The sequence below is a fragment of the Nannospalax galili genome, unplaced genomic scaffold (assembly GCF_000622305.1).
Source record: "Nannospalax galili isolate Female #2095 unplaced genomic scaffold, S.galili_v1.0 scaffold356, whole genome shotgun sequence".
NCBI lineage: Eukaryota > Metazoa > Chordata > Mammalia > Rodentia > Spalacidae > Nannospalax > Nannospalax galili.
Window position 1 is genome coordinate 417180 of NW_008338126.1, and position 14287 is coordinate 431466.

Genomic DNA, 14287 nt, shown 5'->3' on the forward strand with positions numbered 1-14287 from the left:
ATGAGTGTTCCCCTTTCCCCACATCCCCTCCAACATTTGGTATCATTTGTTCTCTTGATCTTAGCCAGTCTGACTGGGGTAAGAGGTGGGGGAGGTGGGAGGGTGAATGAGGCTGGGGGAATCAAGGCAAGGAGGGTGCGATCGACTTACCCCAGAGAGAGGCCTGCGGGTCAGAGAGAGGCCTGCGGGTCGTGCAGGCCCAGGGAAGCAGAGGGAGGTGAGCGGTTTGTTTGTTTTTGAGACAGGTTCTCACTATGGAGGCCACACAGTGGCCTTCAATCATCCTGCCCAAGCCTCCAAGTGCTGGGATTATAGGTGTGTACCACCATTTCCCACCAGTGTTATCACATATAAACCAGCAAGTCTTCAGGCAACCTTTAATGGAGAAGGAGGCTTGAGAGGTTTAGTGTGAAGGGCGTTAGACAAGTGGCAGGACCTGGATTCAGACTCAGAACCTGACTGTGGAGTCTTTACTGTGGAGTATGGTACCACGGCTGCACCCTCACCAGCCACACTGTGACCGAGAACCTTTACCACATCCCAGAATCCTCCTAAGATTTGCTCACGTGGTCCTCCGATGTCTGCTCACCCTTAGCCATGCCCCTGATTCTTTGCTTTGATTTTTCTGTAGCTGAGTCCTTTTTTGATGTAATCTCTCTCTCTCTCTCTCTCTCTCTCTCTCTCTCTGTCTCTCTCTCTGTCTCTATATGTTTATACTTGATGGGCTTTCTTCTTGTTACAAAGATACTATGGCTATGTGAGACTTTTTTAAAAGAAGGAATGACAGCCATGTTAGTTAGCACTTTGTTCCTCTTGGGCGTATTTCCATCCTCATACTTAAACAGGAAATTAGCATTTTGCGGATTATAACTTGTAGTTAAATAATGACTCTGTTCCACTGTGTCACTAAATATGTCCTGCAGCACCAGGTTTTTCTTTTTTGTTTGGTTGGTTGGTTTTGAGGGGGTTTTTGTTGTTGAGGTTGTTGTTGTTGTTTGGTTTTTTTTTTGAGACAGTCTCATTGTAGCTCTAGCTGGCCTGGAACTCATTATGTAGATCAGGTTGGCCTTGAACTCACAGAGATTCACCTACCTTTGCCACCAGAGTGCTGCTGTTAAAGGCATGTTCCACCACACCAGGTTTGCAGCATCGGTTTCGAGGACAGATCTCAGCCCTACGTAATTCCCTCATTGGTTTCATTTCAGATCATCACAGGGGAATTCTACCGGATCTATTACCTGAAGGAGAAGTCCCGGTCCACCATTCAGAACCCCTATGTAGCCGCTCTCTATAAGCAAGTGGGCTGCTTTCTCTTCGGCTGTGCTATCAGCCAGTCCTTCACGGACATTGCTAAAGTGTCCATTGGGCGCCTGCGGCCTCACTTCCTCAGTGTCTGCAACCCTGATTTTAGTCAGATCAACTGCTCTGAAGGCTACATTCAGAACTACAGGTGCAGAGGCGAAGACAGCAAAGTCCAGGAGGCCAGGTAAGACAGTACCCACCTCCGACCACAGTGTGTACTCCTTTGCACAGTACGGCTCAGTGAGCCCCTGCTGGTGCTAGGCTCTGGTGTAAAGGGGGCAGAGGGACTAGTACCTATTCTTAAAGAACTTGTAACCAAATGATTGACAGATATGTAAAGAGATCATTATGGTGTAGCAGTGGTGAGCCCATTCATTCATATTCTTTTGTTTGTTTATGTATGCCTGCTATGTTCCAGGCATGAGTCCAAAGCACTACCAAGGATGCAAAAATGAACAAGACTCAGGGCTTGCTCTCAAGGTCATAGACTGGGAAGGGCAGACAGATGAGCTAATACTGGGGATGTAAATATGGCCCTTTCATGGTCCTCTCTTGCTCTTGCAGGAAGTCCTTCTTCTCTGGCCATGCCTCCTTCTCAATGTTCTCTATGCTGTATCTGGTGGTAAGTACCTCCCCTCTGACGGGAGCGGAGCCCAATCCCAGTTTGAATCCCTTGGCATGGTTAGGGGCATACTTTACTGTGAAATCCTTAAAAAAGAACTTAGCTAGAAAATCAGTCTACACTCAGACCTCACCACTGCCTTACCAGAATGGCTTCCACCTCTCAGCTTTTTCCATTTTTCTGATTAAAAATACTGTTCGCCATGCTGCTTGATAAGGATTATGTATCCATTTTGAAATTATAAAATAATAGAAGATATTCACAAAATGATATCTTATGGTAGAAGCACTGCTTCCTGAAAACCCATGGACTCACTGGGTCTTCATAATAACCTTGTGTTCTAAGTACTGCTCTGTCTGCTGTGGGAAAACATTACTAAGACCCAGAGAATTCAAGTGAATTGTCAACATTTACAAAAGAACCAGCACTGTCAACTCCAACCGAAGGCCTCCAATCCCTTTTTACTTCACTGTTGTGGGGGATTTGGGCTTTTACAAAATACCTCTGTGTCCAGGAGGACATGTGTGGAGTACAAAATCCACATTCCTACTTCTTGGCTCCTAGGCCTAGGTCCAGGGACATTAAGGAGTTTGTATATTTGGGTTCAGAGGTGAAACGGTGATTTGAATTCACATGTTGCCTTCCCCTGCTGGGTCTGCTCTCACTTCCTGGACATGCTTGGACACGCAGGTGGACAGCCTTCTCCCCTCCAGCTGCCCAACAGACAACGGGCTGCACTGTTTTTCTTTGTCAGTTGAGCTCGGTCTTCCCTGCCTTCCTCTCCCCTTGAACTGAGGTCTTGTGCCAAGGCACTTCCTGCCTTCAGCTGCTCCACGGGAGTTCAGAGCGGGAAGCTGTGGAGAGGTCAGATGTGGCTCAGAAGAGCGTAAGCTGTTTGGAAAAAGAACGTTTTGATTTCAGCTTATTTAAAAAACATAATTAGGAATTGGAAAAAACAACAGAGTGCGTTTTATTTTGTTCTCTCCCCACTCCTTTGCACGTTTGGAGGCCTCTGGCTTCCCCTTACCTAGGCTGCGGTGCTAAAAGGTAGGCCCCGACCTATGAAAACATTAGACCTGGACCTTATGTGTTCACCAACAGCATTGCCCTCCATTCTTCATCTGCTTGTTTTTGTTTTGCTCTTAGAAAGGATAATTTAGCAAAGATATTTAGGTTCCTGTTCCATGTGTATATTTTACCAGGGCTGGAAGCAATTTTGCAAATGTAATTTTGGTATTTTGTAAAAGTGCTTAGGAGACTTGGATATGTTCACCCCGCCCCCCTTCCCCAGTCCCTTCATTTTGTTCCAAGAGAAAAATACTGAAGCAACACTGGGCAGGATGTCCTTCCAGCTGCCTAGAAGGTGTGTGCAGGCAGGTTTGGGGTGCCCGCTGTGTACCAGGCACTGGATCTAGCCTATACCAAAACATTTGCTTCTTTTAGTGGCCTTATGAGATGGGTCTTGCTGATCTTGTTTGTGGAAACAAATAAACTTGAATCTGAGAAGTTAAAGAACAACATTTTACAGCCAGTAAGACATAGAAAAGGCACTTGAGGGGTGGCCTTCCCATCCAGCTCCAATGCATCTTATTATATTTGCTACAAGAGACTGAAAATAAACCTCTTCAGAAAAACATGTAGAATGTAGAGAGTATAAACCTCTTGGCCCTCATTTCAATCCCACCTGAAGGAGAAGAGACTTGCCCTTCAGATCTGCTTTAACGATTGAGATGTTTCCATGCTCTCTCCTGGCCCAGAGTACTCCACTCTGTGGCTCCTGTCCAGCTGTGGTTACAGCAAGGAATCTGTGCAAAGGACGACTGCGTGAGGAGTATTTTCATTGAAGATTTATCTGCATCTATCTACGGGAGGAAAAGTTGTAGTGCCTTCATATTGCTGGAAAGAATGAAGGAGAGAAAGAAGCCAAAAAGGGAGGGGGGGAGAGAGAGAGAGAGACAGAGAGAGAGAGACAGAGAGAGAGAGACAGAGAGAGACTGCTTAGCCCCTGTTTCCTAAGTATATTATTACATGCTTCGCCTCTGGTCACACACATATCACAGGCTACAGGCTCTTAGGAACTCTTGGAAAAATGCACACCTTGAACATGCACTACTCGTAGACATGTACATGTACATGTCCGCACACACAGTGCTCCTTTAACCTCTAAGGTTATCTTGCCCTAAAACAAGCTCTGAAACACAAGTCTGAAAATGATAGCAATGTTCTTTTTCAGTGTTTGTTTTCTGTGATGTTACAAGGAAATCCTGGTCCTTCTAAAATCCCATGGACAAAGCTTTCTCAAGGAAGTTTGAAGTTTGATGCTTGAGAGAGGGTGGAAATCCTGCAATCAGTCAGGGAAGCCCTTCAACCCTCCCCAGTGCTTTTATGTTAGGCTTCAGGAAGTGCTAGAGTTGGGCATGGATCCTGTGCCCCCCCTACCCCAGAGTGTACCCAGTGCTTTTGCTTATAGCCTGTGATCTGCAACTTCCCTGGAGCATTGGGGAGAATCACATGTGAGCCAGCTGGGTGCAGTGCTGACAATGTTTGTCTCTGGAATCAGACAGATGTGGAATCGACTCTGGGCTGTGGAGCTAGGAGTGAGATGATTCAGCCTTAGTGTGAAGTGGAGACTGTCACATCTGATTTATCTCTGGAGAGGCTGCCACTTTTTCCATCTGTCAAATCAAAGAGTGGGATTTGATGCTGTCTACTTATCTCACTCTGTGTTGTCTACTTTAAAGAAATGTGAGCTGTTCTATGTGTTGAAAAAGAGGAAAGGAGGTCATAAGGGCCAAACTTGGGCCCATGTAACCATGGAGTTTGAAGATAGGGCCCAACTAGGAACACCAGACAGCCCACTCCAGGCCCGTCAGCTGCAGCCACCATCAGCAGCCTCCATAGCTTTGAAGGGCATTCCAGATTGGGTTTGGGTTTGGATTTGTAAAACGGGTGGCTTGGGAAAACCGTGGCCCAAACACCAAATTATCTCTGGGCACAGAAGCTTAAGGATGAGGTTAAGGCTTGTTAGAGATTAATGCAAATTCTAATAGGAAAAACCCCATAGCACATATGAGCACATGCTATGCCTCCTACTCTGGGCCTTGGTCTACACTCCAGTGGACCACATCACCCCAGGGGACCACATATGGCTTTGGTCCTGTGCCTCCCTAGTCAGGGAATGAGTATGACGTAGCTATTTGGATAAAATGCCAATACAGAGGCAGACACCAGTTTATGCCGCACACCTGGTATCTCCACTGTGGTGCCAGGTTCTTTGCTACCCTCTGGGGCCACGGAGATGCCTCAGACTCAGGCCTTTCCCACAAGAAACTCACTGTTCAGCATTTGGCAAATATTAAATAATGAGTGACTGTTCTGCCCAAGTGCCATGATGGGGTGATGGGGTGGGAAGATGGAGTTTACTAAGGCATGCTCACAGTGCTTAGAGAGTTCAGAGAGAGATGCAGGTAGACGGTGATAACAGCATGGCACATTGTGCAGGGTAGGGAGAGGAGTAAGTTATTGTAGCTACTCAGAATTGTGGCGGCCAAGCTGGAGAGAGGGTTTCAAAGGTAAGGAAGAGTCCCAGTGGGCTTCGTTATGTGAAAATCGAACGAGCTGGAATAACTCCCTGTGTGTGGATGACTTGGGGGAGTGGTAGGCAGTCAGTTCAGTACTGCTTGGTGACTGTAAGGCAGTAGGGAGTGAAGGGCACACAGAGTCCCAGTGGGCTTCGTTATGTGAAAATCGAACGAGCTGGAATAACTCCCTGTGTGGATGACTTGGGGGAGTGGTAGGCAGTCAGTTCAGTACTGCTTGGTGACTGTAAGGCAGTAGGGAGTGAAGGGCACACTTGACAGTTTGTCACTAACCTCTGCCATCCATCAGCCCCAGCTCTTCATTTTGCAACTCATATTAGGCTGAAGGAGGTTTGTGTTGAGGCCTCTCTGGAAATTTCACTTTGCCTTTTGCCTTGTTCAGGTCCATTTTCAGAGTAGCCCTCTCTGACTACCCTGTTTAATAGTGTTGGTCTCACCCACCATTACTGGTCCTTCCTATCCCCCTCCACCTCCTTACTAAGTATGTAGTGAGTGTTTGATGAATGAATGAGTGTTGAAGGAATCCCAGGTCATTCTCCAGTTAAAAGTCCTGCTCCTTCAATCGGAACTTTCTTTTGCTTCCTACTCGTGGACTTGCTAGATCACTAAGAGCCATGTGATATAGGGTCAACCTTTCTGCCTCTTTGTTGAACCCTCTACCCACCGGCTTGTTCTGTGTTGCTCCGTGAGAACTGTTTATATGTCGGAGGAGTTATTGGGTACCAGGGAAACAAGAAAGCGGCTGACCTCTCACAACCATGTTCTCCAGGCTGTGGTTGTTAGTCATTGAGGTTTTGTTCAATATGTTTGGAATCCCAGAGTGTAGGGTCTGGGGTGCCCATGAGGCGTGCCCGCAGATCCTGGTAGGATATGTTCCAACCTCTTGTAGGAACATGATTGCTGTTTCTGAGTGGAGGGTGGGGATGTAAACCACTCTACCAGATGTTTTTCCTCCCTGCCTCATCCTATCATCTGTCCTTTCACCCATCCCTGCATCTCTCTATCCGTCATCCACCCATTCATTTCTGAGTACTTGTTGTGTGCCAGATCCTGGATATGTGGGCAACCAGAAGCACTGGAAAAGCGCATCATTTTGTGAAGAGAAACCAGAAAAGCAGATTGTTGTGGCCGAGTTAGAGAAGTTCCCCAGTTTGGAGTAGGAGTAGGTGGAGTGCAGAGGAAAGAACTGCGGGCAGCATAGGTCAGCTCAGAGGCTCCCTTTGCTAAGACCAAACCAGTGTCTTCCACTCTGCCTCTTTAGGAAGCTCTTGTTGAGATATGGGCATTTGTAGGCATGTGTGGCAGGTGCGGTAGAGGCGCCTGAAGCTCCAGATATTCTGGAGGTTATCCCAGATGAGAGCTACTTCATCCCCTGGAATGACTTCTTTTCTCCAAAGACTGAAGAGATGGGTATGGAAAACCAAGACTGTGGATGTACAGCAGTAATTTCCTGTAGCTTCTAGCTGGCTCTGGAGTTAGATCATAGACTCAGAAAGGCAAACTTTCCATATAATTCTTGGCTCACTATTGTCTTGAGCCTCGATCTCTTCATCTGCAGCCTGGGCACCCTGGTGTCCACCCAACATGATGGTTGTGACAGTTTTAGGTAGTGTAATTTAAACATCTAGCACAGTACCTAAATCACTGCTCAGCAGAATGATAGTTTCTTTTGATATTGATGGAAAATGAAATTTGGTTTTCTAAAAAAGCAGTAAAGTGTCATCTAAAAAAAGCTCCTTCTTTTGTCTTCAAAGCAGTTAAATAGCTTCAGAGAGGGGAATTCTACTTGACATAATTCGCTTGCACCCAAGCACAAGAAGCAGAGCCAGGTGGGAGCCAATGGAGACACTAGAGAGGGAGACCTCTTGGGTGTGGGAGACCTGTGCTGCCTTTGAGAAAGATATAAGGAAGACAAGCTGCCTCTTCACTCTTTTAAGCCACTTGTCCCAAGACAATGGAAATGAAGGGAGAGGACAGTACAGACCTGTTTCCCCAGAATGCAAATCTTGCCATGAAATACAGATGACCTAGCAAGAAGGAGAGCGCTGGGGAGTGTGACTCACATCTGACTCTGTGGGCTCAGACCCAAGCAGACAGCACACTGCTGAGACTTGATGTAAGGAGGTCTGGTTGGGATTCTCTAATTCTTTATAACCCCAGTTTTCAAGCTAGGGCCAGGAAGAGAGTTCCATTTACAGTGAGTTCTGTGGGTCAAGTATTTTCATACCTTACCTCGAGAAGGACAGACAGACATGCACCTTTTGATTGTAATATATAACTAGCAATTCTACTATAGCCATTGGAAGTAAAATCTTAGGTCAGGCAAATAACCTGAGTATAATTATTTTTATTATTATTTTTACCAACAGAACTTATTTCATTGGTATATGTCTTTCCAAGTTTTGAACAGAATAAATGCTTGCAACATTTAAAAAAATATGCTTCTAAGGCTATACACAAGAAAACAGAACTTCCGAGAAGTAGAAGGACTTAGCCAGGGCCCCATGCTGGTATCTAGCTGCTCTGACTGCAGAGCTCAGCCCTTCAGTGCCCTGGTGATGTTCAGCCAGTGGAATCGGAGTACCAGCTCAGACCAGAGGCTTTCACATAGAGAAGAAGCAAGTGCAGGCCGGACATGACGGCAGGAGAAGGCTGGAAGTGGGCGGGGTGACTTATTCTCTCCGCTTTTGTCCATCTCTGTTCACCCTTTTCCTAAGCAGCACTTTTGGGGTGCTGAGGAGCTTGCTGAAGCACCTGCAGGTGCTATTTGGGCCCAGATCAGAGGGATGCATGGCATCACTACAGTCACAGGGTTTAACTTTCTCTTCCTGAGTAATAACTACCTGTTTCATGGACTGGGAATGAATGGAGCCTCCAGAGTTACTTATTGTCTCCAGACTCCAGATTCTACTCAGAGAACCTCTTGAGACACACGTTACTGTCCTGAACTGGGCTAGGGAGCCAGGAATATCCCATCCATTTAGCGGTGGCACTGGTATGTTTGGTAGAATCCTAACTATCAGCCCCAAAGCCTATTGCCTAACTAACTTTTCAAATATGATGTACCCACTGGATGGAAGGTTGCACAAGACCTTTCTTTATAAGTTACTTGTTTTTGAACAGATTGCCAAGGTCATTGAATAACTCATATGTCAAGGCAAAGGGTTGTCCCCAGCTATGGACATCAGGGTCAGTCCTGACCCTGGGGCCATTGCTCCGTGATTTTGGGGGTCTTTGTGGAGGCAGCAAGCTGCAGCTACAGCCTGTCATTCCCAGGATGACTGCCTCAGGAATTCTTTTCCCATGGCCCATGCTCCGTTCTCATTCATAAGTACTCCTTTCCTCTCTTCCTGGAGCTATTTTGATGCCTGTCTCCTCCTCCCTCCCCAAGTTCCGCTCCTGTGTGAGGGTTTTCTTTTCTGGAGTCCCAGCCTGCAGCCTCTGAGTCAGTGGCAGAGGAGATGTGGCCTTGTCCGGTGGGAAGCCCACCCTTCCTCTGCCCCACCCTGGCTTCTAAGGCCTGTGACATGAAGTCTGCACACAGCAAGCAAGGGGAAGAGTGGGAGGATTTTACACAAGTATTTTCTGAGGTCTGCAGCTATTTCAGTGAGGGAAACTAGAAAATCTTGGCATTGCCTTAAGAAAAGTGGTTAAAGAATAAAATTATTTATTTAAGAAGTTGCACTCTATGCTATGTCCTCTATGTGACACCCCCTCCCCCAGTCCATACCATTCATGGCCTGTTAGACAGTGGTTATCACTCTCCTTCACCTGTGAGGAAACAGACTCAGTGAGGGCTTTGTGATTAAAGCCTATGCTCTTTCTATTATCTACCCATCTCCTGTCCACTGCCATGAGGTCAGAAGTAAGGCCAGACCTGAGTGAGCACATCGCACATAGGTTGCTCCTTTTTCCCTGAACTTGTGCTGAGTTGGAGATGGACCAACGTCATTTCCATCCCTGCATAGTGAGACATATGCAGCCCAAGAAGTTTCTTAAATTCACATTCTCTTGCTTCAGCCTCCTGCTAGGATTATAGACATGGGTATCATGCTGAGCTAAAGGCGGACTCATTCAATCCATGGTGACAGAGTATTACCAAATAAAGGAGGGAGTAGCCTTGGGCCCGACATGTTAAGATACTCCACTGCCTGTGGTGACTCAACCCTGACTACAGCCCTTTAAAAGCCTCCATATTTTTACGAAATTCAGTGCCTTACTTAAAACCGTTTTTACCATTACTTATAGTAATAATTACAGTAATAATTTCCAATATGATTTAATAGATAGGTATTCCATAAAAATAATGCTTTTAGTCCAAATGAGTCTTTTTCCCCATAGGACACAGAGCCTTTAGTAATTTTACAAGCATTGTGACAGAATTAAGGACTTGACATAGAGCCCTTCACTAATCTTTTTTTTAAATATTATTTTTATTTTATGTATGTGAATGTATTGCCGCATGTATGTGAGTGCTCTGGAGTCATACAATGCTAGAGGAGGTTAGAGGAGGGCGTCCGATCCTTGGAACTGGAGCTACTGACGGTTGTTAGCCACTATAAGGTTGCTGGGAATCAAACCCAGGTCCTTTGCAAATCAGTGCTCTTAACTGCTGAGCCATCTCTCCAACCCCAACCAATCTTTTTTTTTAAAGACCCTTAGCATTCCATGGGATATAGTTTAAGAGACATTGGTCTGCCGAACAGTGGGCAGGTTCCCTGGCTTGCCTCTGCACAGGCCCTCTGCGCCCTATTTCTCTTCCACGTAGATCTCACAGCCTCCACCCTTCTTCCTTAGCAACCAGCAAATAGCCTTTCACCGTATGGCTGAATTCCAGCATCCCTTGCCCTTGGCAATGACCCTAGCCCTCCAACTTCCTTCATAACTTCTACAGAACACATTAGTATACTTATTGGCACCCCCTAACCATGTACTTTACAGGGATTATAACCTCATTTCTGTGTGCTTAGCAGTTATCATAGAAACTGCCCCCACCCCTGCTGGTCCATAGATTTATTCTTTTAGGTTTTCATCAGAATAAATTTTCTAGTTTTTCTTTTCTGGATTTTTTAGCATGTCCGTGGGATTCTAATTGAATTTATTATCAACTTCTGAATTTATAAATTCACTGTTCTTATAAATAAAATTCTAGGTTTCTAGTCAATTGTCCTTTATGTCTCTTACTTGATAGAGGTTCTGTGTAGTTCTTGGTATGTTAATTAGTACTTACTTAATCATCTCTGTTTTTGGATGGTGGTTTTATTGCTTCTTTTAGGTTTTAACTGGTTAAGGCTGATAGATGAGAAGGCCACTGATTTTCATGATATGTTTAGCAGCCAGAATTGGTACACTTAACTGTTTTCATTCAGTGATTTTAGATTTTCCAGTGCTGCACTCAAAAGGACAGTAAAGCTGCCTGCTATTTTCCATGGGTAGCTTTTTATTTTCCACGTGGTGGAGCAGTCTGTCCTAGATACCTCTCTTGCATAGCCCCAGGTGCCTTCGGATCTTCTGCTTTCTGTCCCCACAGCCTGACCTCCAGGCCCTTGGCATGATCTTCCCTGACCACCGGAAGGAAGGTGTCCCATTGTCTCCGGAAGGGAGGTCCCCCCTTTGCCGCCACCTCAGGTTGGCCTTGTGGCTGGCAGCCCCTCCCTCTGCTCTTTCCTTCTCCTGGCTCCTCCCCTGCTTTGATTTGTAGTTTGAAGCTCCCCCTTGTACCTCTAGCTTCTTCCTCCTCATTTCCCAAGTTCCCACAGGAACCTGGGAAGTAAGTTTTGCCCAGAGGTTAAAACGGAAACTCCAGCAAGATAAGTGCAGAGGGGACAATACCCAGTTGACGTCATTTCAACTTTCCTTGGGCCAGAGGTGATGCGTAGGGTGGTTTTTGTTCATCCGTTTTTCTTCAGGTTGCCCTTCTACCCCACCCAGTGCAGTCTCTGTCAACCTCCCCTTGAACGCTCTTCTGGCATTGTCTGACCTGTTTGGGTTTTTGTGTTTCTGCCTCTGCTAATTCAAGATCTAGAGTTCCTAGTGGTGACTTAGAAATTTGCTCTTGGAGGAATTGCAGTCTTTGGAGGCAGAAGCATTCCTTGACGGTGTCAGTAAATTTCCTGTGTCATCATGCACTTCATTTCTGCGGCAGTGGTGAGAGGCCGGTAGCAGGAACTCTACAGCTGTGATTCCCCGGGAACTCACAAAGGTGTTAAATGAACTGTCATCAGTCTCCTCTCGCAATGCAGCCCTTACAGACCCTGCTCGCTATTCTCTAAGCAGCGTCAATCCAGAAGAGGAAGCTAACGTTTATTAAATGCCCACTGCGTGCCAAGCAGTGTACAAAAACTATTTCTATGCGCTGTCCTGCGTAGCTCTCCTTTACTTATCTCCATAGATGAGCTCTATTTTCCTTGATTTTCTTTCTTTATTTAGGTATTAGTTTTTTGTTGCTGAGATAAAACACCATGACTAAAAGCAACTTATGGAAGAGTTTATTTTGGCTTATGGTTCCAGAGTGAGAGTCCATAATGGTGGGGGAAGGCATGGTAGAAGGGGGATCACATCTCAGTCTACTACACCCAGGAAGCAGAGAGAGCAAACTGGAAGTGGGGCGAAGCTATGAACTCCCAAAGCCTTCCCCAAGAGACATGGTTCCTCAGAGAGGCCACAGCTCCTAACCCTCCTCAAACATCAGCATCAGCTGGGGACCAAGCATTCAAACACCTGAACTTTTGGGGGACATTTCTCATTTAAACCACTGCATGGTCTAAAAACTATAGCTCGGCATTTACCTGGCTGGGGTCGTGTCCAAATTGAATGCTCTGTCCACAATATGTCACACAAAGTGTAGGTGGTTCCTCTTAGCAGAAATGTAGCATGTGCTAGCCCAGTGTTCTAATGCCTTTCACGGGGAGTCATTTAACATCTGTTTGTTTTGTCTCCTTCCTCCAGCTATACCTGCAGGCCCGCTTCACCTGGAGAGGGGCCCGCCTGCTCCGGCCCCTCCTGCAGTTCACCTTGCTCATGATGGCCTTCTATACGGGACTGTCACGTGTATCTGACCACAAGCACCATCCTGGTGATGTCCTGGCTGGATTTGTTCAGGGAGCCCTGGTAGCCTGCTGCATAGTAAGTAGCCTTTTGTCATCAGCATGCAAACAGAGCCTTTAACCGATGCTTGTTAAATGTTTCCAACTCAGTGACTAAAGCTGTGGAGTCTTCATTCCTATTTTCTGCATGGTGTCTGCAGAGCCACCCGGCCCCCAGGACCCGGTCAGTTGATGAGAGTGATTTGATAGGGTCTATAAATCCTCTTCTCCATGAACGCAGGTTTGCCCTCATAGAATGTTGCAATAAGAAGACACTGTAGATCTTGTCCAACTTGCTCTGTATGTGAGGAAAGTAGCCCAGAAAGTTACCCGAGGTCACATGTGAGTCACTGGCAGAGTTGCAGAGTCCCCTGACACAGCCTGCTCACATGCTGCTTTGGTGGGCATTTGCTGTTTAGTGGGCTTTTTCTGCTTCTTGGGACATTCCCATGCACTCCTCTGTGACATCTGGGGACCTAGCTGGAGACTAGGAAGTTTGCTGAAGCCCAAGCCCTCCCTAGGCTGAGGGCCTTGCATATCATCAGAACTCCTTAGAGACCGAACTTAGGGTGGGTCATATATGGATTTCCCCCAGAGGGACGGATTACCTTTTCATATGTTTCATCCCAGCTCCCAGTGAGCACAGGATCGAGCCTCCCACCTCTGTGAGCCTCCATCAGGAATCCCTGCTGTTCCTGCTTGCTGGAAGGTTTGAAGGGCTGATTCAGTCAGTATCTGTGATGAGTAGGCACCTGCTTTGGTATTGTCTTCCTGGGTCCTTCTCAGAGGACTTCACCCCAGTCCCACAGGAAACTCAGAGAACAGTAAGGCCTGGATGTTTAAGCAGCAGCTTGTATTATGCTGCTAGTAATATCCTTGCTCCTTCACAGTCAGAATTGTGAACGGGGAAAGAGCTCTGAACCTCTCTCCATCCCTGCTTTCTAGGCCTGGCTGTGCCCCTGACCTCCCTGATCTTCTGTGATAGCCCTTCCCATTCTGCCTTGCATTGTTGATGTGTGTGTTGGGGGAGAAAGGAGGGACTATGTCTAATGTGTTAGCCTCCCTGTCTTACCAAGGCCTCTAGGAACCCAGTTAGGGGAAGTAAATGTATATAGAATACAAACCAGGCAGAATCAATGAGCAGATCCAACCCTGTTGACCCTATTGGTAGTGGTAGTGGTAGTAGTTCTTTTTTGAGACAGCGTCTTGAAATTACTATGCATCCGAGGCTAGCTTTGAAGTCCTGGTCCTGCCTTACTCCCAGGTGTTGGCATTATGGGTACGTCATTGCATCCCACCCAACCCTTCTAGAGGTCACCATAGGGACCTCTGTTGAAGACATAGGGATGAATAGGGTTCAGTCCCTGCTCCCAGGGAAATCCCATTCTATCTGGATGCATAGGTAAGCCAAGAGAGAAGCCACCCTAGAGTGTAGGGCTGCAAGGGACACATGGTTGGGGCCATAGCAAGTCGGCAAGGGTCTGCTACAGTGTGGTCAGTAACACAGAGACACAGGCAGTGTACTCAGGATGGATAACACAAAAGGAGGCTCTGACCTGCCTGCCAGCTTAGGTATGGGAAGCCTGACTAGGGGGCAGATGTCTCAGTGGCTGTCTTCAGTGCTTCCCCTCCCTCCCTTCCTTCCTTCCTCCCTCCCTCCCTCCCTCCCTCCCTCCCTC

The 14287-nt window shown here is 46.7% G+C and overlaps 1 protein-coding gene across 1 annotated transcript in view; it reads left to right on the forward strand.

Annotated features, from left to right (window-relative positions):
• Positions 1-14287, forward strand: part of Plpp3 (phospholipid phosphatase 3) — an 81590-nt gene that overhangs the window by 55966 nt on the left and 11337 nt on the right. Inside the window, exons 3-5 of the mRNA XM_008832979.3 lie at positions 1206-1486; positions 1867-1924; positions 12472-12648. Of these exons, the coding sequence (XP_008831201.1) occupies positions 1206-1486; positions 1867-1924; positions 12472-12648 (516 nt within the window). The remainder of the gene's footprint in view (positions 1-1205; positions 1487-1866; positions 1925-12471; positions 12649-14287) is intronic.